At 33.9% G+C, this 26541-nt stretch overlaps 2 protein-coding genes across 2 annotated transcripts; one reads left to right on the top strand and one right to left on the bottom strand.

The window, feature by feature from the left end:
* Positions 1-14638: 14638 nt before the first annotated feature.
* On the top strand, positions 14639-17581 carry LOC139873614 (protein TRANSPORT INHIBITOR RESPONSE 1-like). Its single transcript, XM_071861556.1, has 4 exons — positions 14639-15278; positions 15688-16180; positions 16370-17168; positions 17312-17581. Exons 1-3 carry the CDS (start codon positions 14824-14826, stop codon positions 17165-17167), a joined length of 1746 nt encoding a protein of 581 aa, XP_071717657.1. The 5' UTR covers positions 14639-14823; the 3' UTR covers position 17168; positions 17312-17581.
* Positions 17582-20003: 2422 nt separating this feature from the next.
* Positions 20004-22538, bottom strand: LOC139873310 (uncharacterized). Its single transcript, XM_071861242.1, has 3 exons — positions 22298-22538; positions 21186-21286; positions 20004-20549 (listed from the first exon to the last, which is right to left on the bottom strand). The coding sequence occupies exons 1-3, from the start codon at positions 22476-22478 to the stop codon at positions 20259-20261; spliced, it is 573 nt and encodes a 190-aa protein (XP_071717343.1). The 5' UTR covers positions 22479-22538; the 3' UTR covers positions 20004-20258.
* Positions 22539-26541: the final 4003 nt, after the last annotated feature.

Raw genomic sequence — 26541 nt, 5'->3', positions numbered from 1 at the left:
CAATGGAATTCGACAATGAAGTTAATCACAATTTCGATACCACAGCTAACTAAGTGTGGGGAGAATCAAGTCTTTAAAGGATAATATGTATTTCTGTTAGAGTTAGATTGTCTGTTTTCGTGTAGTTCTCGAAAATGAAACTCGAATGGTCTTTCCCTAGCAGACCCTAAAGAACTAGTCTTCTCCCCCCATTCTGAATTTTTATTTTTTTAGGTTTTTACGAAATGAAGACTGCCTGTTAACTAAACCATGGTCAAATGCTACACGCTTTGATCACTAAACGTAATAATGACACACTACCGAGTGAAATAGTATCAGTAATCAGAGAAAGATTGGACGGAGTAAGAAAAGAATCCAGATGCGAAGATAATAAGTTACAATTTAGTAAAGGAAAATCAAAATCCGCAGCGAAAAGAAGAGCACGACACCTAGAAAGATGTCACAAATGCGGAAAATGGTCACATGGAGGTAACTGTTCAAATAATCAAACCTATTCAAATACCGAATTTGTTACTTTATGCAGAGACGGACCGTTCATATGTTTAGAAGAAAAAACACTGAATGCTCGAGGTTACGCCTATGTAGCCATGGAAAACCAATTAAACCGACTATCTTATGAATGGGATAAATCATATAACTAAGAATACTATCTCACAGGTAAGTCTGTACAGTTTTTATTTTTATTTTTATTTTTAACCTTTTGATAATAAACGCTAATTTGTTCGCTATAAAGTATTAAATTGGTATTAAATAAAATTAGGTTTGGCTACCGAAATTATTGATATCATTCAAAAATTTATTACATCACTGTGAAATTTAACGTTTATTCTTAAGGTATAAATATCTTTAATCAATCAACACAAAATATTTCAAAAATTCGTTATGAGTTAAATTAGGTCATGGAACCGAAATTACTTTACCGAAAAGAGGGGCGTATATTTTTGATAATATTTGATTGATTAAAGTAGGATAAAAGCCAAAAAGATTTTTAATTTTATTTTTACCATGTTTTTAAAATTAATATATAAATCTTAAATTAATATTGTAAACTTTGTAAAAACAATATATTTAAAATTGTAAATATTTGATAAATTAATATAAGTTTGATGTAATTTTATAATTTGAATTTTTAAATTAAGTTTGGTGTGAATTTTTAATTTTTAAAATATGAATTTTTAATCTTATGCATTTCAAATTTTAAGTTTGGTGTGAATTTTTAATATTAATTTTGAATTTTATGTATTTTTTTAAGTTTGGTGTGAATTTAAAAACAAAAATTTACTTTATCTCATTAAGCTAAAAATATGATTTTTAAAATTCGTCGTAAGTTGAAGACTAGGTCTTTGAACCGAAATTGCTTTACCCGAGGGAGGGACGAGAACTTTTAGTATCATTATTTTTAATCTTATTGAATTAAAGTATGCCAAAAACATTAAAAAAAACCCAAAAATCTTTACTTTTAAAAAACCGCACTTTGATTTGACAAATTTTAAAATTTTGTCGAGGGACAGAATAGGACAACGATCCGAAACGCCCTCGCTCCTAAAGGAAAGCAAAATTTTTAAAATTTAATTAATTATAAGTTTTATAAAGTATAAGGTTTTATAAAAAAAAAAAAAAAAAAAAAAAAAAACTGAAAGTACTGTAGCCGGCACCCCATGCGATCGCATGGGGTTTGCACTTGGAACCCATGCGATCGCATGGGGACCAAATGCAGGCCTGATACATGCAGCAGCCTGTTCTGTTCTTCATCCACAAAACACACACACAAACACGAACCAACCCTAAAATCCTCTCTAAAATTCGCCATTTTTCACCGTAATTCGTCATTTTTCTTGCTCTAATCATGCCTAGATTCTCATTCTTCAGCAAATTGGTAAAAATTACACCCCTAAACTCTATAAATTCCTAGTTTTTGTGATAATTACCAATTTTTTACCTAATGCAATTTTGTTAATTTCTAGTGTAATTAGTGTTAAATTGTTAGTATTTTATGCATGTATAACCTAGATTGATGCTATTTAACATGATTTAAAGCCAAAAACTTCAAAATTTTTAGAAATCTAGGGTTTGTGTTCTTGAGCAATTTGGGGCTTTTTGATATAAACAGGTTATGGCCGATTTTTGTCATGAATTATTGCTAAATTGAGTAGTGTAACAAGTTTAGATAGTTAAATGATCCAAACATTGAACCTAAACATGATTTTTGGAGATTAAAGTGGACTTTTTAAGACCAAAATTCATGAACTTGATTAATTTGATGTAATTGCCATTTGAGACTTGTTTAATTATTAGTAATGACTATTTTGACATGTTATTTGAGTTAAATTCTTATGAACTTTGTATACATTTTCATATGTGCTTATTTGAAAAGTGTAGAATTGTGAAAAATTGTGAAAATGTGTATAAGTTTAATTTTGATTTAACATGTTATAGTGATTGTTTTAAGTCGTTATTTTGCTAACACTAATGCATATTTGGATGCACAAATTTTGTGTTTAATGTGTTTCGCAGAAAGCCGATACTGGAGGTTCAGGAGCATCATCATCTAGACGACCAGCACCAGAACCAGAACCAGAAATGCAACACGAACAAGAACCACAACAACAGCCTGATCAGCACATACCTTATTATGATCCGGTACAGTTTGTTGATGAATTCATAGTATTCCCAATGAGGCCGCCAGTAGAATTCCCAACGATTCCTGAGCACACTCTGCATCCTAATATGAGATTTGATAGGAGATGGAGAGATTACGAGACATATCAAAGGAACAAATTTAAATTGGTAACAAAAAATGTAGAGGTGCCAAGAGTAATCGATTGGGCCCCTTTGGAAACGGTCCATCTAGCTGACCGTGTTAGACAGCTTTTAGTTCAAAGGTATGGCAGTTCTTCTTTTACAGATTAAGAACGTCTTTTCACCATTCGTAGACCTGTATATAAGGAATGGTGTGTTGAGTTGATGAGTACTGTATCACTTGATACAAATATAGTTAGAATAGATGATAGAAGATTTATTAGGTTTATCCTTGGCGGTAGGATGTACAGAATGTCCATGCTGGACATGGCCAGGGCCTTACAGATATATACTCCTGGTGAGTTGCTATTACCCGATTGTACAAATTTGATTCATTATGGTGAAAGGGTAGATAGTAACTTTGACGCTGACGCCATTTGGAGGCTTATGTCACATTTTGATGTTTTTACACGAGCAGGAGGACACTCCTATACACATATTGACAGAGCTGAGCTTCGTATTATTCATAGATTTTTGGCTAACTCGATTACACAGAGAGGTCATAATAAAGAAAAAATTACCTTACATGATTTATTCTACCTAAAGTGTATTCGGGATCCTAGAAGCTTTGTCAATATCCCTTACTGTGTTGCTTTTTATTTATCTAAAATGGTAGAGGGAATGCAGGACGAGAGTATAATAGGAGGAGGTATTTTTGTTACTCTCATTGGAGAGTATTTAGGTATTGATAGGAACCAAGGGGGTCCATTACAGCTTTGTAGAGAACAGGTTGAGCCCTTAGGATTGAAAGTTTATGTGGGTGCTAAGGTATTGAAAAGTAGACGTAACCAGGCAGTACCCTATGAGGGATCTCATCCTCAGGTAGAGAGAGGCTCAGACGAGGAAATGGAGGTGGCGGAAGACATTAGGGATATCTTTCGAGATGATATTCTTGACGTCCACGTTCGTATAGATGAGGAAGCAATGACGAACGCGGCCAGACATAGTATGTATGAGCAGTGGAACTCTGAGCGAGTATACGAGGATTATAGGCGACGCCAACACGATAGCTGGTTAGTTCATCAGCACCAAATCATGAGCCAGCTATCATATCAGGTACCAAATAACTATGTACCTACTCGACCTGCTCATTTTCTGCCACATAGCCCCGATATCCGACCACCCTTTAACCGGTATGACTATAACCAAGCCTATCAGAACACCTATAACCAACAATGGAACCCACCTGACGAGATGAACTGGAACCCATATCCAGACTGATTTAATTCCATTTGGTTATTTATATGATTTTTATGTTTTTATCTTTTTACTTATTCATGTTTAAACTTATGTTATTGAATATACGTATGTAATCTTTATCATTTTTATTATTATTGTGTACTAATATTTCACATTTAGAATTTGAAAGTGGGATATTAAGTCCCATTTCAAATTGCCATGCATGTTTATATTTGTATGTATGTATATTGTAAATTGTACAAAACAGGGTAAAACAGCACATTTTCAAAGACTGACATTAAGTTCAGCAAAAGCTACTAATTTTGACGACAAGATGACAAATAAATGTGATGTAACAACAGACGAAATGAACAAATGATATGCACCATTTATCATTCAGCAACCAAACGCCAATATGTTTGGAAACTTTGGTAAAATTTAATCATTTTTACGCTAATCACCCTCAATAATTTAAATTGTTACTGATTTCTTGCAAATGAGGGCATTGCAAGATCTTAAGTGTGGGAAGGGGTTAAATTCTTTCGGATTTTTAAAATTTTTATCTTAAACACTTGGTTACCATTAAAAATACTAGTAACGTAGTAGTTGTATTAGAATCTAGTGCTCTCTGATGATAAAGAATAGCCCTAGTCTTATATACTGACTACCCAATTCTAGTAAAAATTTTCAAAAATTTTCAATTAAATGAACTCAAAATCATGTTTATACATATTTATGAACGATAAAACTAGGTGTTAACACCGAAATTATTGTTACCTCAGAAAGGACATAAATTGAGAAACAAACCAAAATGTTAAAATTCATTTAAAATGGAATAGAGGACAATAAAAAGGAAAATAAAAGCCAAGTGTGGGAAAAATTACCAAGTTATCTTAAACATATGTCACATATTTCTATAACAAATAACTGAAAATACTTTTGCTTTGGACTAAACTAAACTATTTTACCCGATGAAAGAAAAGAAGAGATGGATCTACACGATGAATCAATTCCATCATTAAAAGGAAGTAAAGTCTTCCGAAAAAGAAACGCGCTTCTTGATTTAGGTCATGAAGTTGTCGTCCAGACCAGCTGTAGGTTGATGAAAAACCTAGAAAAGTCATCACTAAAATCAGCAGGAAATCCATGGACCTCAGCATTAAACAGGGTTGCCAAGTGGTCAGATTTATCCTAACCATGAGAAGGATTTATCTCGTAAAATGGGGGGCACCGTGCAAATTAGCTGGATAAGACTAATGAATCAGATCCCCAGAAAGGATAATCTCCTTAAAGATTAAAAATCAGCTTTTAAGCCTGATATTACTCAATCCTAGAGATTGACCTTAAAGATTGATAATTCAAACTCATGGAATTCAATGATATCTAAACTCGAGCTTGAACGAGAAAATATTTTGATCAAATTATAAACCGATTTGTTTTCTGAAAACCCATTTTCAATGCGTTCATTACCATTGAACGTAAAATCCTAGGAATTCACCTGGAATTCATTAGGTCATCTGAACCAAATCGGGTATCAACCGTAAGAACGGTGGTTGCATAGCATGGTCGAAGACAGGACCTTGTGCCAGACTGAAAAATCATAAGGGTGAGCTTTACTATTGCTCCTACAAAGGATAGTAATTGCGTCCGACACGTTATAGACCATAATTAAAAGCATGTCAGGGGACATTGCCTTAACAGTTGCTTGTTCAACGCTTTCCTTTATAACCGGACGGTAGTTTACCGAAAGGTAATATACGGAGCAAGTATACTGGATGTGTTGCTTTCCTAATACAAGGTTAGAAAGTGGGTGACACAAAATCACAAGTTTTGAGCTAAAATTTTCAAATCTGAAACCCACCAAACCCACAAAAATATTTTGCAAACACCGGTGAAGGGTTATTCCGAAAAACTTATCTAGGGTAAAAACTAGATTTAATTTTCAAAAGATCAAATGTTTTCATAAAGATCCAATTTCCTTAATGGATCTAAATTTTATAGTCATGTGGGACTGTAAACCACATCGTTACTACCATTGTTTATACCGCCGTATTGAAATCACTGATGTACAAAGTGTGAAGAATAAAGAAGTGATTCTTATATTTCAAGACTATATTGCTTGAGGACAAGCAACGCTCAAGTGTGGGAATATTTGATAATGCTAAAAACGAACATATATTTCATAGCATTATTCCTCAAGAAAGACAAGCTTTTAGTTGCAATTGTTCTATTTACAAGTGATATTCGTTTAAATAATAAAAGGTGAAGACAAAAGACAGATTCGACGAATTGAAGACGCAAACGACCAAAAATCTCAAAAGTACAAAATACAATCAATGAGGTTCCAATTATTGATAAGAAACGTCTCAAAATTTCAAGAGTACAAGATTCAAAAACGCAAAGTACAAGATATTAAATTGTACGCAAGGACGTTCGAAAATTCGGAACCGGGACCAGAGTCAACTTTCAACGCTCGACGCAACGGACTAAAAATTAAAAGTTAACTATGCACATAAATAAAATATAATATTTAAATAATTCTTATAATTATTTATATATTATATTATTATTTATAAACGTCGGCAAGAAAGAAAACAAAGATATGTGACTTCTCCCAGCTGGCCATGCGATTGCATGGCCTGGAGGCACAAAATCCATGCGATCGCATGGCTCTGAAATCCAGCCCAGGTCCTATAAATTCAACGCGTTTTGGCCAAAATAAACACATCTTTTCTTCTCTTCATCATACGTAAAGTATATATATATATATATATATTTTAATTTTAATTTTAATTTTAATTTTAATTTCTAATAATAAGGGTGTGTTAGCGAATGTTGTAAGGGTGTAAGTCGAAATTCTGTCCGTGTAACGCTACGCTATTTTAATCATTGTAAGTTATGTTTAACCTTTTTAATTTAATGTCTCGTAGCTAAGTTATTATTATGCTTATTTAATCCAAAGTAATCATGATGTTGGGCTAAAAATATTAAAATTGGGTAATTGGGCTTTGTACCATAATTGGGGTTTGGACAAAAGAACAACACTTGTGGAAATTAGACTATGGGCTATTAATGGGCTTTATATTTGTTTAACTAAATGATAGTTTGTTAATTTTAATATAAAGATTTACAATTAGACGTCCCTATAAATAACCATATACACTCGATCGGACACGATGGGCGGGATATTTATATGTACGAATAATCGTTCATTTAACCGGACACGGGAATGGATTAATAGCCACTAGAATTATTAAAACAGGAGTGAAATTATGTACAAGGACACTTGGCATAATTGTTAACAAAGTATTAAAACCTTGGGTTACACTCAGTCGACATCCTGGTGTAATTATTAAACAAAGTATTAAAATCTTGTTACAGTTTAAGTCCCCAATTAGTTGGAATATTTAACTTCGGGTATAAGGATAATTTGACGAGGACACTCGCACTTTATATTTATGACTGATGGACTGTTATGGACAAAAACCAGACGGGCATATTAAATAATCCAGGACAAAGGACAATTAACCCATGGGCATAAAACTAAAATCAACACGTCAAACATCATGATTACGGAAGTTTAAATAAGCATAATTCTTTTATTTCATATTTAATTTCCTTTATTTTATATTTAATTGCACTTCTAATTATCGCATTTTTATTATTATTGTATTTAATTGCATTTTTAATTATCGCAAGTTTATTTTATCGCACTTTTATTATTCGCAATTTCATTATCGTTATTTACTTTACGCTTTAAATTAAGTCTTGTATTTATTTATTATTTTACATTTGGTTTTAACTGCGACTAAAGTTTTAAAATCGACAAACCGGTCATTAAACGGTAAAAATCCCCCTTTATAATAATAATATTACTTATATATATATTTGTATTTTTATAAAAGTAAACTAATATAGCGTTAAGCTTTGTTTAAAGATTTTCCCCGTGGAACGAACCGGACTTACTAAAAACTACACTACTGTACGATTAGGTACACTGCCTATAAGTGTTGTAGCAAGGTTTAAGTATATCCATTCTATAAATAAATAAATATCTTGTGTAAAATTGTATCGTATTTAATAGTATTTCCCTGCTAAAATTTAAGCTATTTTATATACACCTCGCAACACATCAGGCCTAAATAAAAATATTTCTGTATATAACAAGTTGTGGCCGACAGAAAAATATCACAATCACTATCATATCAAGTTCATGATTATCATGATCATCACCTTCTTCCCCTGCTGACACCCCCAATTCATCTCCTATGTCCATCATGATCTCATCATCATATTCCATCATTGATAACAAAAAAAAATATATATAAAAGTTTCGATTATGTTGAAGAGAGCTGAGCCTTTGATTGAATCAGAATCATTAAAACCATGGATTTTATTAAAGAAAAATATCGAGAATGTTAAGGTACATACTAGATCTTTACGACGAGTAGATCGAGTAATCTGGTAATGAGATAGGTATATCGTGGAACCAATACCCAATGCAACACTGAAAAACAAACCATCACAGAATCCCATTCGAACAACAGCAGCAACATGGATGATGATGATGATGATAATTCGATGGTGGGGACTGACGAAGATGATGATTTGTTACGGTTTGAGAATGATGAACGATGTTTATGGCTCGAAGAAGAAAAAAAATATATAAGTGGGGTGTTCGAAGCCACATTCGATGGTGGTGTTGATTGTAGTGGCGATGTTTGATAATAATGAATGATGGTGTCCAAAGGTGGTTTGGGGCTTCGTAGGGCAGCAGTAAAAACAGGTTCAACGAGAAGATGTTGGGTTGTAATCGTTCAGTAAACAAGAATAAAAGATAGGTTGTGGGTTGGTGTTTTCGAACAACAGGAATAGTAATAATAAGGGTGGTGTTTGAATGGTAAACACGACGGGTGGTATGAGGTTGTGATGTTGGCTGGCGATCATGGGTGAGGTGGTGACGAGGTTGATGGTTGCTTCAATTTACAATGGTAACCGTAATAGTTTGTTGGTGGATGATGGTTTTTGGTGATATGGTGGGTTTGTAATATGCAAGTTAAACAAGTGGGTTTTGTGATGGTGATCATCGATGAAGATGATGATGGTGATGAGTGATGATTGTTGAAGATGGTTATCATATAAGAGCAAGATGGTCGATGATTATGTTGGTGACGGTTGAACATAGTGGTTGTTAGTGGTGATGAAGTGGGTTTTGTTGAGAGTGGTCACAGTTGATCCGTTATAAAATAAAACGGCACAACGATTTTGTAGGCTAGAATTGTATAATTCGTAAAGAAGTTTGAGATGGGTTTGTATGGTGTTTGAATTGTAAAACCAAATAACACTAAGAAATAGCAATGTTAATAATTGTGATATGCAGTATTAATTCACGAATGAAGTAACTACAAAGTAAATAAACAAGTTGGTTCATGATAATTGACTTCATGCATGAATGAATGTATATATAAAGTTAAAAGAACACTGTAGTAGACAATAAACTAATAAATTAACGTGTTTTAAAAGCAAGAGCAGCCACTCTCTTGTTATCTTCCTACCGACGATTTATCCGGATGATATTTCTTGCTCCGTTGTTAATTAGTGGCGGATAAAAGTCTTTCGGGAAAATCTCAAATTTTTTATAGTTATTATTTTTATTTATTTCTGTCGTTATGGTATAAAATTCAGTCATTAACCATTATATAAAATTTACATTAATTATTTACTCCCAACCCCAAGTAAAATATAAAAAGTTTTAAAATTTAACAATTAGTTCCTAAATACATTTTTAATAAGCCTAAAATTTATAGAACTCATTTTCGTATCACCGTTTATTTTAAAATTACATAAGTTTGAATTTAACTTCCTTAATATCAATCGAAACATTAAACGAGTATTATAATCATTTAATATTTATACTTTATTTATATATATATAGATATATTTTAAATAATAATTATTATAATATCCTATTTTTATTTTATTGTTCATAATTAAATTTTAATAGCAATAACATATAATATTTCAAATTATATTTTCAATTACCATTTATATATATATATATATATATATATATATATATATACACACATATCTATTTACAATTAATTGTTCGTGAATCGTCGAAACTGGTCGAAGGTAATTGAATACATGAACATAGTTCCAAAATTTTTTGAGACTCAACCTAACAGACTTTGCATATCGTGTCGAAATTACTTAAAGATAAAGTTTAAATTTGGTCAGAAATTTCCGGGTCGTCACATCTTTTTGGCAGCTGAAACTCGCCACCAACACAGCCTTTCTGCTGTGATTTTCGCAGCCTACAACCACCAATAAAACCCTCTTGTTTCTGCTGTGATTCGCCCCACAAAAATAGTCCGCAAGTCACTTATTTTGCTGTATTTTGCTGCTTGTTTCCTGCTGTTCCTGCGCAACAAAAACAGCCCAAGACCCGTTCGTTTGGTCACTTTTGCTGCTGGTTTTCCTGTTTCTATTTCGGGTCCAAGTCGCCACCTTTTTTCTTGAACTTAATCCTCTTAAGGTATACCTAAAACACTAAGTTAATCTTACTTTTTAATTAGTTACTTTTAATTATATGTTGTTTGTTATTAATTATAATCATGAATGATATGAACTTGAAGATGTAAAAAAAATTATAAAAGATTATGATTTGTGTAACTAATAAGCTTATGATTATGATCTTGATCATGAAGCTAGTAAATATAGATAAAAATTTTGAGTAGATGCATATGGTTAATAAGAATAAGATTTATGAATATGAACTTGGAACATGTAAGTAAGATTATAATTATGGGATAGATGATGAATATTAATATAATTAATGATTATGATGAGGTAGTAAATATAATACTTATGAGAATTAGAAGTATTATGATTAAAGAGTTACGATCTTATGAACATGAATATAAATAATGAAATAAAATCTTAAGTAATGATATGGTTATATGAATATGATTATGATTATGATCATGGTTAAAATTAAAATAAGTGATGGATGAATACAATTAAACAATACTATAATGAATACTTGAATGTTTATAGATCATGAAGATTTAAAAAGGTTGTTGAAGATTGATAAAAAGTAGAAAGCATGCATGCACACATAAAGAATGTATAAGTGATATTGAAATTAAAATCTTGATTACGATTATTAGTAACATGTAAGTATGGTTAAGGTTATGCAAATAAGATTAAAGATTATGTTACGATAGTTAAGATAATAATTGTGATAAAGATGATAAGTAGTTATATGTATATATGTACCACCTTTACACTAATGTATATGTAACACATACATAAAATATTTACTTATATCATATAGCTATAGACACATACATGTATGATAATAATAAAGAATATATGTATGTATCACATAGGTGTATATTTATATATGTAACATATAATGATAAGATTACATAATAGTTTAATTAAAGAATAATACTATTATTATAACTTATAAACCTAACTATATAGTAACACCATAAATTACACTAAGTATATTATCACCTATACATATAATTAATAAGTACATTAATAATTCGTTATGTGTACACCTATAACGTGAAGGTTATAATTAAAGATAACGTACAAAGTCTACAAACGAATTTTTTTTTGAAATAGTAATATTTTTTAATATGTTTATAAAACTAGAAATTTTGAAAAAAACTTTACAAACTAGTAAAACCGGAGTTTCAAACTCCAGTTTGGCCAAATCGGTGTTCCAAAGTCCGGTTTCTATCTACTTTGTCCACATGGCAGAGTGACATGGCAAACCGAACTTTGAAACACAGGTTTGCCACGTGGCATTTTTTTTTTTTTTTTAGGATTATGGGATGAGCTCGTTTATTTGTTTAGAAAAAATTTTTAATTATTTTTGCTAGATTTAAGGGATGAATATTAATTATCAATAAGCTAATTTGAAACTTCTTTTAATGTAGTTTGAGAAGTGAAAGTTCAGATAGTTATTACTCCGTAGTTAATAAGCTAATTCTTTTAAGGAATGAATATCAATTATTAACAATTAAATTTTTTTTTAAACAAATAAACAAGCTCATCCCAGAATCCTAATAAAAAAAAAAAAATTTGCCGCGTGGCAAACCAGTGTTTCAAAGTCTGGTTTGCCATGTCACTCTGTCATGTGGACAAAGTAGATAGAAACCGGACTTTGGAACACCGGTTTGGCCCAAACCGGAGTTTGAAACTCCGGTTTTACTAGTTTTGTAAAGATTTTTTCCAAATTTCTAGTTTTGTAAACATATTAAAAAATATTACTATTTCAAAAAAAAAATTTGTCTACAAACATCACCGCTACTTGTGGTCTAGGGTGGTCCTTGTTGCCTTATGGGAACCGCTTGTGAATTTCGAATGCCATGACTTAGATCCTGGTCAAGAATCATGGGCGCCCGGTAACAACAGATCGTTCGAGTGACTTGCAAGATAGCAACGAAGTTTGGGCGAGATTGTACAACATCTTTGTTAAAGAATTATAACCCGAACTTCTTAAACTAGAAGCTTACTATAAGTGAAATCTTTTCATAAATAATAGGTTTCCAAAAATAGGAACTTTTCTCGAAAACTGTCACTGTTAATATAGTTTGCTATATTAATAAACTAACTTTATGTCTGTTAGACATTAACTAATCAAAGGTTATATCTCTAGGTTGAGATCTCCGAACACATACACTGTTCTTACATCTTGCGTGGAATTACTTACTTGCTACTAAGGTGAACTTCATAGCCCCACTTTTTAACTATCTTTATATACTTGTTTTGAACTTTTGGGGTGAGACACATGCTTGTTTTCAAACTGTTTTACGTTCAGACACAAGTACTCGAAAACTTTATCTTGATTAGTTCAAACTGCGCTATGACATGCTTTGTTTCATGCTAAATCCCTGCCATGATATCGTTAGTTGCTACTTTGAAACGCAAACTTAGTTATTGTGAGTAGGCCTACTGAGAGCGACGTCTCTAACCAGTTGACCGTCGGTCGTTGGTTACATAATAATGATTAAACGACACCGACAGTTCAAGGTGTCACGGGGTAACTTTGTTTAGTCTCGATATCATACACCTCAGCACTACTAACGAACTGATTAAACTTTATAACTAAATCTTGTGGTCTAAAAACTATTATAAACCTATGTTGTTCACTCAACCATATTTGGTTGACACTTTAAGCATGTTTTGTCTCAGGTGAAGATTGCTAGAGATTGTTTGCTATTTGGACTTTGCTGCTTTTGGAGTCCGCATTTTTACATTCATATTACTGCATTAAAACACTTAAGGTTACATTTACACTGTTAAGGATTCATTTGTAATGACTTATACTTTCCGTTGCTTTAATACATTGGTTTTTAATTAAAACGTCTCATTTAGAGTCGTTCTCGCTGTACACTTGTGTTATGATATTGGTTAGTCACATATGACCCCCGGTCCCATTTAGGGGGTGTGACATAATGTGTGCAATTCACTCGGTTATGGGTCTCTTTTCATCAATTGTCTTTTCCTTTATGACAGGGTTTGTTTTCTTGGTGATGTTATCATATCTTTCTTTCTTATGGTGTTGCCCTTTCCATGCTTTTTTGGGATCGGTTTTTGGGATTGAAAACATTTTTGGAGGGTCTAATGGTCGTTAGAAGAGTAATATAGCGTGGCTCACCGTTTTACGTGAATTCAACTAAATGTTGGACTGATCATGGAGGAAGTAAAAAGAGGGGGGGGGGGGGGGTTATCAGCGTAATGTCATTCATCACGAGCGTAGTATCAAGAATGATAGTTATCAATAATCACCAACCTAATGAATGCTAATTATCATTTATCACGCTGTTTTTTTTTTCGTTTTTCTCTTAATCACGTCTATGTATATGTTGATGTCGATACATATGTTGCACGGAGTAAAAAGTTGTAAGGTTTTATCTGTTCGGGTTACTCGAAAATGACTAGTAATCCGACCACATACTCTATTGTACGCAGTCCATTATGAATACTCCATGACTGTTTCCAACCATTCCCTGACTGCACGAAGTATTATCATTGAACATAAAAATACTAAAAGTAGTATAATATTTAAAACCAATATTCACTCTTTTTTAATATTTACGGAGAACTACTATTACTTTGCAAAAAACTAATGTAACCACATTTTTATTTATTTATTATTATACAACAACAACAAAACTCAATGCCACATAAGTAGTGTATGAGGGAGGTGAGATGTAGACAGTCCTTCCCCTATCTGAGAATAAAGACAAGTCATTTCTCCACTCAGAGTCAAAACACTCTCAAAAATAAAGAAAGTCATATCTCTCTCTATTCAACGGATAGAGAGATTGCTTCCGAGTGGACCTCCGGCCAATAAGTAAGAAAATTAAAAAAAAAAATAAACTGAAAATAAAATTGAGATGTCTTAAAAATGGTTAAATCAAATTTCCATGAATTTTAAATCTTGTCTAAAATTTACTTTAGACCTCTAAGAGTCAAGTCTTTATATAATATATATACTTAACTACTTAATACCTATAGTCCTATATTAAGAGTAGATTTTCAAAGGGTCATAAGTGACAATAACACATACATATCACCTCACGTTTATTACATAAATCGACTATCTATCACAGACACAGATACGACATACTAAAATCTTATCTCTCACTCTAAAAAAAAAATAAATAAAAAATAAAAATAAAGCAACTTTCGATCTGAAAAGCTCGTTATAATGTTGTAATTGCTCTTCAGATCTAAACCTATTTCACACGATATACACACAAATCGGTAGCTAATACTTATCGCCGGCGTAATTAACAACCGGTCAACTTTTCCGGCGAGATGACGCACACGTTTCCCGAAGAAGTACTCGAACACGTATTCTCGTTCCTAAATACACAACACGATCGTAACACAGTGTCATTAGTATGTAAATCGTGGTACGAGATGGAACGATGGTGTAGAAAAAGAGTATTTATCGGAAACTGTTACGCAGTAAACCCTAGGGTTTTGATTCAACGGTTTCCGGAGGTGAAATCGATTGAATTGAAAGGGAAACCGCATTTTGCGGACTTTAATTTGGTACCGGAAGGTTGGGGAGGGTATGTGTATGATTGGATAGTTGAAATGGTTAGGGTTTATCCAATGTTGGAAGAAATTAAATTGAAAAGAATGGTGGTTAGCGATGAATGTTTGGAGATGATTGGGAAGGGGTTTAAGTATTTTAGGGTTTTGAGTTTGGTGTCTTGTGATGGATTTAGTACTGATGGACTTGCTGCTATTGCTGCTAATTGCAGGTTAGGTTACAATATTATTATATAATATGAAATGTTTTTGTTTTTGTTTTTAGTATTTTTGGATTTAGAATATTATTAGTTTGAATTTGAATTTGAATTAACTTGTTTAACTTACTGTACGTAAGAGATAAAGTTTGATTTTTGACAAGGCGTTAGTCGATACGTGTTCGAATTTGTCTTGGACAACTTTTGGTCAATTTGGACACTACATTAGTATATTAATCATATGTGTGATTGTTAAGAGTTGATTATCATATGCTTTTGAAATGTACTTGAGTTGCAAACAATACTCTTAAATTTATGTACTTGCTTTTAGCAATGTAAATGAGTATAAGATTCTGAAAAATGACAACTAGCTTATAATGTCTCTATTTATATTTATTGTATTTTTTATTATTTTTTTGTACAGAAATTTAAGAGTACTGGATTTACGAGAGTGTGAAGTTGAGGATCTAAGTGGATACTGGATGAGTCACTTCCCTGATTCTTTTACCTCGCTTGAATGTCTTAACATGGCTTGTTTGAATTCCGAGGTTAGTTTCTCAGCCCTTGAGCGTTTGGTTGCTCGGTCACCGAATTTGAAAATTCTCCGACTCAATCGCGCGGTACCCCTCGAGAAACTGTCCACGCTTCTGCAACTGGCTCCACAACTCGTTGAATTTGGTACGGGTGCTTACTCCGCTGATGTCAGCACGGATGTGTATTCAAGTTTAGTAGCGGCGTTTTCAGGCTGCAAGGATTTAAAAGACCTATCCGGGTTCTGGGATGTGGTCCCGGCTTATCTTCCCGCCTTTTATTCTGTGTGTTCTCGGCTTACTTGTCTGAACTTGAGCTATGCAACAATAAAATGTCCGGATCTTACCAAGATTGTTAGTCAGTGTCACAATTTGCAGCGTCTATTGGTAAGTTTCAGTGCATATCTTTTTCTATCCAAACTTCAATCTTATATCAGATACATATTAATTCACTCTTATCAGTTATCAGTGACATCTGGTTCATGTTAAATTGGTACAATGTCAGTTGGTGGATATTCAGTTTATTTGTTACCATTAATATAATTGATAATTGATATATGATATATTGAACTGCAGGTACTAGATTACATCGAGGACACCGGCCTTAATTCAGTTGCTTTGACGTGTAAGGACCTAAGAGAACTCAGAGTATTCCCTTCTGACCCGTTTGTTGCCGACCCAAATGTACTCTTAACAGAAGAAGGCCTTGTTTCAGTTTCAAAGGGTTGTCCAAAACTTCAATCTGTCTTATACTTTTGCAGACAAATGTCAAATTCAGCACTAATTTCAATCGCTCAAAACCGTCCTAACCTAACCTGCTTTCGGTTATGCATTTTAGAACCCCGAGCACCCGATTATCTAACATTTGAACCCCTGGATGTTGGTTTTGGTTCCATAGTTGAAAACTGCAAAGACCTAAAACGCCTTTCAATGTCTGGTCTTTTAACAGATCGTGTATTTGAATACATTGGAACTCACGCTAAGAAACTCGATATGCTTTCTATAGCTTTTGCTGGTGATAGTGATTTAGGGTTGCATTATGTTTTATCGGGTTGTGAAAGTTTAAGAAAATTGGAAATTCGAGATTGCCCGTTTGGTGACAAGGCTCTTTTGGCTAATGCTTCTAAATTGGAGACAATGCGATCCCTTTGGATGTCTTCATGTAATGTTAGTTTTGGAGCTTGTAAATTACTTGGTCAAAAAATGCCCGATTTAAACGTTGAAGTTATCGATGAACGGGAAAATTTATATTCGATTTCTGAAAGTGACCCGGTTGAGAAGCTATATATTTACCGAACAGTTGCTGGTGAAAGGTCTGACATGCCGAATTTTGTACGTACAATGGGTAAAGATGACATGTACAATCTTTCATGAGGTACACATTGCATTATTTATACCTAGTATTCTATGTTTTTATGTTTTCAAAACATTCGCTACGGGTTGTAAAATGTGATGGTGACAAATATATATAAAGGTCCTATAAACGAAATTTGACCCATGACTTGGCTTTCGGTTTAGGTTCAGATTTTGAAGCTCACCAAAAAGCCACAGTTGGTCAAGTTGGTCAAGTCGTCCTCCTGGTGCATCTGGTCCATGAGTTGTAGAATGTAATTTCTACTACATTAGTTTTTTCTAAATAAAGATTCTTTTAAGATTGTAACATTAAACATTTTTTTTTTCTTTCTAGAATCAATTTTATAACTTCCTTTCATCTTTGACACGAAAATCATGTAAGACTGTCACTCGGATTCTCTTGCCTTATCTTGAAATCACGAAGAACTTGATTATTATCAATATACTTGTGATTCCAGTCTCTTTCTTTGTTACAAGTATGTATGTCATGCGGTGGTGTTGATTGTGTACACACGCATTTAAGGCTTGGAAAGCTCGATAGGCATCCAAAGTCCGGTTTTCAAACTTGGGATTGTTCTCAAAGCTAAGCTGATTAAGTTTGACTCGTTTGCAACCCTACTTTATAGCGGGTTGTGTTGGCGGTCTATTTAGATAGGTGGCCCTCACGCATTCTTAGACTACTCCTAACTGTGACTACTCTAATCGTGGCTGTGACGTCAAAGGCAAGTGATGTACTTTTTGGTGATAAGGCAAGGTCAAAAAGTGAAGTTTTTTAAAGGGGAATGTCAAATTTGTGGTGGGTGATGTAGTAAAATATTATTGGTAGTTGAGTATAGAATATATTAATTTATAATATATTTAAATATATGGCGAAATATAATTGGGTTGAAAAAAATTTGACGCACCTTTTTGATCCGTCAATTTTCTGACGGACGCCCCGCGGCATCAAAACTTGACACCGAGTTAGGGTGTCAACGGCGTCAAACATGTGACACATTGGAATCCACGTAATTTAACGGAAAAAACTGATGCGGCGATAGGAGTAGTCTTACGGGTGGGGCCATTCAAAGTAGAGGTCGTGTTTGTGTAATTATGGACAACTGGTGAATTAAGGTATATGCAAATATTAAGGTCAAGTGGTTAATTAGTTTGATGCAATCATGCAAATGAAGTCATGAATAAAAGGACACACACAAGGAAAAAGCAAGAAGAAAAAGGTATGAAGACTGAAAAAGAGTAAAAGGAAAGGTGTGTAAATGGATAAGGTAATCAACTAAAAACCAAAAACTTTATGTTTGTATTGGATGATGATATCCACTCACTTTATACATGATGCAAAACATGCATTTCATTCTTTCATCATATCCATCTTCAGTTTTTAATTATGATTGTCACAGAGCATTCTGCAATTCTCTGTTTCAGTTTGTACCATGGAGTAGATGCTCATTAAAAGTCATTTCTATAATTAACTTTTTTTTCTTTTTCTTTTAACTTGTATAAAAGGACAACTGAGTTTTTTTTTATGAGTATTTTTTAAAATAATAAATTTGAGTCTGTAAACTCGCGTTGGCTCTCCGGATGAACTGAACACATCTGTTTAACCATGAAAATGCTCGTGTCAAATTTATATGTATGCTTAATTTGGTATTTCATTACTGTTTGAATGGATTATCGCTTATACTATCAGGTTCGTAAATGGCGAAACTGAAACCCAAAAAAAACAGGAAAACCTGAAGTTAAAAAAACCTGCATCCAAATGTAGATTCGATCTTCGGTACTTCTACAACCACGATTGTTGACTCCGGCTCTATAAACTAGAAGTAAGATTAAATGTTGTACCTGTTTGGTTACTGCAGAAATAAAAATCCTTAAAAAAAGAAAAAGGAAGAAAATCATTAAAACTTTTCACAAGATAACCAATAAATACTGCTTGAAATCTTTAAATTGACCATGCGATGAACATGAACCGACGATCAACATGCACAATTATTGAGAAAGAAACTATTCTTAACCACAAACTGTTTAGTTGCAGACTTTCATCACAAACACACTATCATATCCTTAGAAATACATTTGGGTTCCTGCCCTCAAAATGATTCCCATTTAAAGGATAATGACCAATAAAACTTCTTGACTACACTTGGAGCATGTCGAGTAGGGAGTTGGTTTCAAGAAAGGGGGGGGACAAAGGAGGGATAAGGTCATCCTAAAGTTTGGGTAAGTACTAAGATTTGTAGTCCTCCGAGTTACCAAGATTTGGGCTTTTGAAACAACCAAATCTTAGTACGTATGAAAATATATATAGCTAAAATGGTGAAGACTCACAAAATTTGCGAGCTGTCATCGTTTTGATCATATCTCTTTCATACAGACTCATATTTTGTTGATTTAAAATCTCAAACGCTCGAAACTTGAAGGGTTAAAATTTTTACTTTTATACTTGTTGTAAAACCTCACCCGTTAGTACAATGTTAATGGTTCACTAGCGATCATGGAAGACATTTAAATTTCGCTGATTGTTTGGCCCTCCCAATACAAATGTTCAAGTTCCGACACTAATTTCAAACAACCTGTTTGTAGTTGCAACTTTACTCTATGAATCAAGATATCAAGATAAGGTCATAATCTTAAAGGCGTTTTTACCAAAAACTTGGACCACCACAAGGTTGTCAAAGTTTACATCAACTCTTTTACAGAGATCACAGCCTTCAAATTTTGAATGACATCCAACAAGTCTACAACTTGAATGCTCAATTTCAACCATTTGAATGACCAACATTTTACTTATCTGTAAACACCAATGAGTTATAACTTTCTAAATTGAATGACCCCCATTTGAAATCAATGTGTTGTGATTTATAACTTTGTAAATTGAATGGTCTGCAACTTACACTAGTTGATGATGAGAAAACACTTTGTGGCAACATAAAGTAAACATTTGATTATATAAATAAATAAAATGATACTGCAATATAAAACTCTGAACTAAAGAGAGAAAAAAAAGGAACTACGATTCAGGCCTTAAGGGTCTAGTATTCGGTTTAAAGCATCACCAATCGGTACCAATTCAGGGTGTTGAGCATTACAGTAGATACAAGAGACCAATATCCGTTTACTTTGTCGAACCTTGAATTGTCTGCAACAGACGTTCAAGTCGGTACTTCATTACCGGCTGACCTGATTTCGTTCTCTTCAACATGTTTTCCCTCTGAGTTTTACGACGAAATTCTGATTTTTCTTTTTCTTCTTTTTTGGCTGTAAATATTGCCTCCTTTTCCATTCTTGCCCTTTCTTCCTCCTCCCGCTTCTTACTATAAATAGCATCTAGACAATATGCAGTCTTCTTCCCATTTCTCCGCTTTCCTTGGTACTTCTCACTAACTTCCTTGTTTTCACTTCTATCCTACAATTATTTAATCATTATTATATAATAAATTCCTCTAAACCCCTTTATTTTATTCTGAATGTACCATTTGTAATTCAAACCATAAATATTCAACGACAATAGTGGATAGAAGTGACAAAATGGGTGAGTTGAGTGACGGGTCAACAGGTTGAAATAATGCTAGATTCAGAATGGTTAAGGTCAACTATAATAACATTCTGTGCCTTGTCGTGTTATAGAAAAATAGTGCGTCAAAATAATCACATAACTATATATCCCAATTATGATCCAAAATTACGAAGAAAAAAATTATTTACCAAGTTTAATGCAGTAGCAGTACGCTTCGATCGACTTTCAGTGTACTTGAGTAAAACTTTACTGATTAAAGGTTAAAGGTAAGATGCAAAGATTATATCTTTATATTTATCTTTACTTCTTTTCATATTAAAGTTACATTTCACCAATTTATCTTTTATATTTGACCTTTTCCTTATTAGTTAATTTTACTTTATTTAACTTCACCCTGTCGAGAAGTTAAGAACAAAAGTGAATCTATATTGATCAATTCATAAGGAAATAGGTTGAACATTGACCACCTACGTGGCTTGAAAAAAACAAGCAAAGAAGCTCAAGTTACAAGATTAAGAGCCCAACCTCTACGAGTTGGGTAGAGCTTTCCCCTTGGTTTGGTTGCTTCTGTAGTTTCTTGTATTTGCTAACGTATTTTGCATTTTTGTAGAACTCTCTTTGCTTTTCTGCAAACAAAAAAAAAATTGGATAGCCATGTATTAATAATAAGTAAAATATTACATAACGGTCTTAAGATACACTAATAATATCCCAAAACATCCCCATCACTCCACGTTATTATAAGCACTTTGTTTTTTGTATTTTTTATTTTTTTTTAAGTAGAGTTCGGGATCATCCAGGGGACTAAACGACCCACGCGTTCATATCCCACAATTACATATACCGCCCCCAACTGCTTCCTAGGAAGAAACCCGGCCCAATCCGAGGGCACAGGCGGTAAAACCCCCTCCCCCACTTCTCCCACAACGCAATGTGCGGAAGGCACCCTTGGGTGGAATTCAAGGGTTAAGGGGCAACCTTATGTGCAATGCTGCACCCCACAGGAGGCGAACTCCTGACCTCTCACTAAGAGAGGCAGGCCACTACCACATAAACTACAACACAAGGTTGTAAGCACTTAAGACGCACTAATAACACATGATAGTGTACTGAACAACAATGAAAAACACGGCTAACTTGGCCAAAACTACAAACATGCCAACAACTATAACATCCCTTCAAGTTTTCGCGTGATGTTAATAAGTTTCACCTCACATTAACACCAAAATTAAACAATGTTCATGATTCATGAATACTACTATCAGAACATATTTACCAAGAACCATCTTCGACATAAAATTTTAGAATAATACACTACAGTTCTGAAATCTCTACATTATATCAAAATTCTACTTAAGTATGCTAACATAGGCTACAAACTTGATCTCGAATACTAAAATCTCATTCCAATTTTTCCTTAAATAATAATATTTAATTTAACTAATAATAATATAAATCTATAAGCACAATAAGCTATAAGCACTCGAATCATATATTCCATTTTCTTCAACCTACCGATATGTATATATCTATTAAAAACAGAGGAATCATCAAATATAAGCTCAATTACATTCAATTAATACATAAAATTAGCATACATAAATAAAAACGCATTAGTTACATGTATTAAAACATACTGATTAGCGCCGGATTGTAACCGTCGTTTTTGGATTTCGCATTAGCAAATGCTTGGAGCGAAAGTCCGCTACCACCTAATCTCGATTTGTTTTTCTTAAATTTGTTGTGATTATTAACTGGAGCTACAAAATTTGATCTCTGATTATTGTTAGGGTTTCTTGTACCGCTGTTGTTTTTCATTTTGCAATTAACAGAGTGCTGAAAATTGTGATAGTATTAGATGATACGGAATTATCTATATTTTTCAGAAACCCTAGAAATTAAGTTGAAATCTAATCTAATACGGAGTAATAGGTCAAAAAATATAGACAAAATTACTAAAATCATCCATGTTTTAGTGCTTTTTAGCCGTTTACATCCCTCCCAAGTAAAAACTGCATAAATAGTCCTTCAATTAAGTTTTTCCCCCAATTATATCCTTTGCTCTAACAAAATGTTAACTCTCCATTTACACAGGGACCATTCAGTAACTTTGTCAAAATAATACTGTATAACATGAACATCAATTATTTGAGACACCATGCAACCCAGAATTCGTCCGTTTTTTTACTCCCTAAAATTTCAACACTTTTCCAAAACCAATCATCAAATTCAAACGAAATCAGTCTCTGTTTCTTATTCAACATAATTTAATTTCAATATGAAATAATGCTTTTCACGATCTACGTTCAGAAAATCGCAGTGACAGTGATCCAAAACACTACTAGTACCTGCACTACACATCAAAATCCTTCTTTTTCAATACATACACCTCTTGGACATCTAAACAAATCTATTATTTGTGAATCTAAAATTGACCTGCTTTAATTTGATTTTCACAATCAAAATTGAAATCTAAAATTGAGGAACAAGATCTGAGCGATTATGAACTCAAATAAATTAAAATCGAAAAAATCGGCTATAACCCCTAACGATCTGAACGATTCGGAAGACCACCAACGTGCACCGACACCGGCACGACACTCATCCATTTATGGTTCGCCTGTCGGTGGAGATTTAATTCTGAGGAAGGCTACCGGTACTGTGATTCGCAGGCAGAGGCGGATCCAAAGTGTAAAGGAGGGGGCGGCCGCCCCCGGTGGATTTCGAAATTTTGGTGCAATTTTTTTCGCTTTTTCGATTTTGCCCTCGGTGGAATTTTCTTTTTGCCCCAAACCCTTCATATTTTGCCCCAAAACTTCCATATTTTGCCCCAAAACCTCCGTATTTTGCCCAAAAACCTCCAAATTTTGCTCAAAAAACTCTATATTTTGCCAAAAAAATTCCTACGTTTTAAAAAAAAAAAAATCGCTCCCGGTGAAAATTTTCCCTGGATCCGCCACTGTTCGCAGGTTGCCATAAATGAAGATTACGATGTGTAACAACCCAACCCGTATTAAAACCGGCCCATAAAAAATTTTCCTTTTAATACGCGTTAAATAATACTTTAGGTCCCATTACACAATTTCCAAAACATATTTGTTACCAAGGTAAGTTCAACGAACTTAAAATATATATTAATAATTTAAACTCCCTAATACAATGGTTCATTAATTAAATCGTAAACCGGTTATAATCATTATGACCCGACAAGTTACGTTTACACAAAACCGAGCATGGTGATTTGGGACTACGCTACCCAAATTCTAATCGAGTCCAAAAGCGAGATCTTCTAAAGCAACCTAGCCAAGATCTCTAATCCCCATGCTTACCCGAGCCGCCATCACGCGAACCTATAAAAATATCAACAACGAGAGGGTAAGCTAACGCTTAGTGAGTGGAAATACACTACATACATATATATGCATAAAATGGACACGCCACAAAATATCAAATACCGCATACCGGAGCATCCAAGCATAAAGGCAAGCTAATACTAAGCATACCGTACGATCACTAAGCAACGAGCTAAAGATACATCAACAAAATATAAGTTCACCAACGACGATGTGAACAACGCCAATAAGCTACACCCGAAGGTTTAGCTACACCACAACAATACATTAATATATATATATATATATATATATATATATATATATATACAACAATACGACAAACATCGATGTTCACAACATCCATAGTACTCAAGATCTCATGGCTAGCCCAACGAATGGTATCGTCAACATCGAACTTAAATCTCATTCGCCTATATTAATGTGGTATCGTCAACACCGAACTTTAAACCCACATATGAGGTATCGTCAACAACGAACTTTAAACCCTCATCAACGTCACTACAATAATCGTATGGAATCGTCAACATCGAACTTTAATTCCATACGTATGAGGTATCGTCAACAACGAACTTTAAACCCTCATCAACGTCACAAATACACTCTAGGGTATGGTATCATCAACATCGAACTTCAACCCATACCCCACAAATAAATAACTCATATACATACTTATATAATTATTCCACTCACAAGCCCATGTGATAATGTACACACGAAGTGTGCACCTCGCCAAAGGTGGTCAACCAAGACGCACATCCGTGCCAATTGGACATGTACACAAGTCCATCAATTCCACCTATATGTGAAGTGAGCTCTATAACCGAGAACCACTTCACCCGACCCGCACCCATCGTACACATACATATGCATATAGGATATTAACACTCACCTTGTCGCCTTGAAGAAATGCTTCCAAGTAATCCGCAACTCGTCAATGGAAAGTACCTAATCCATTATCACAAATTCAACAACACACTTAGATTGGATCTACAAACCAACCTAATTCGACACTTAGTGCAATTTCGACCCAAATGCACTTCCAAGGACAAACCGCGCCCAAACTAACCAATAATCACTAACACAAGTGATAATGGTCCTAATATGTCAATTAAACCTGAACACAAGTGTTAAACACTTATCGTTCTCAAAATATCCCATAAACCCTAAATTTGACCCATAAGGTCAAAATCTCACCATTTACAAGTTTTGTCACCAAAACATGTTTAACTCGGTTTTATACTTCAACTTAATCCATTTTAAGTTTACAAACCTCAACGAATCGACATTCGGGTCATAACCATCAACAAACCCTAATTTTGACTCTAGTCAAAATTAGTCAACCACAAGAACCCTAGAAGTCTCCAAAACATCAATAATCACTAATACTAGTGATTATACACCATTATCAAGTCGTAAACATGGTTAAATCATTAACCAACCCAAAACCCGCCTTTAACACTTATAAACCCGAATCTTGGTGTTAATCTCCAATTAACAACTAAATGAGTTCCATATATGAATCATACAATCAAAAGCCCCCAAATTTGAATGATGAACACGAAAATGAAATTCGGAGTTAGAGCTTACCACTAGTATCACCGTGTAGCTAAGAACGAGGAGAACAACCTAGTCAACTACGACAAAGATCAAATCCCGTTTCTTCCTTTCCAAAAATCCCCTTGAAATCAAATGGGTGTTTAAGTTTTTGAGAGGAAAAATGAAATGAAAAGGAAAATGAAATTAGGAAATGAAATGAATGGATGAGGTTAAAGCCTCAAATCTGGCTCAAACGTGAAATGACCAAATTGCCCTTAAACCTTATTTAAAATTACAAGAATCTGGTACCAGTTTGCCCGTATCGCCGCGCCGCGGCCTTAAATGTCGCGCCGCGACATTTGCCTAGGTCTGGGATCATTTTTAATCGGGCTTCTGATCTGGATTCCAGTTAATTGCCGCGCCGCGGCCTCCTTCGTCGCGCCGCGACGTTCAACGTGGTCTGACACCTTTCCTTGCATACAAGACCTCAACACCCAAACATGTCCCGAACCCTTCATACGCCTATCGTACATACACAATACACCTATAAATCATATACGGGGAAAACGGGGTGTTACACGATGGTCGATGCTTGAACGAATTAAAGATCTGAAGCCGGAACTTGAACGAGTAGGGTTCGTTAATTTCAACAAGAGAAGGGAGTGGTTCTTTTCTTACTTTAAAGTTAATTACTCATTAAAACAGCAGGAGGAGGATTAATATACGAGTAGTTAATTATTACACAAACAAATGAACTCGCTGGGTCTTCTGAATCTTGTTTACAAATTAAAGGTGGGTGTTTGATGACCCTCATGTGCTTTTCAAGGTCAACGATGGTGATCTCATGTGAACAAAATTAGTCAACGAAATCCATGTGGGTTTCTAGGTCCTTTTTTCATTTTCAAGTAGATTTTCTTTAGCATGTTGCTTCTAAATTTTCTTCATCGGATGAACTTTTTGTTTTAAATGTTATGAAATTATAAATTAAC

Source organism: Rutidosis leptorrhynchoides, chromosome 10 (genome assembly GCF_046630445.1).
Source record: "Rutidosis leptorrhynchoides isolate AG116_Rl617_1_P2 chromosome 10, CSIRO_AGI_Rlap_v1, whole genome shotgun sequence".
Taxonomy (NCBI): Eukaryota; Viridiplantae; Streptophyta; class Magnoliopsida; order Asterales; family Asteraceae; genus Rutidosis; species Rutidosis leptorrhynchoides.
Note: the sequence above shows the minus strand (reverse complement) of the source record. Positions and strands in the feature narration are given on the sequence as shown.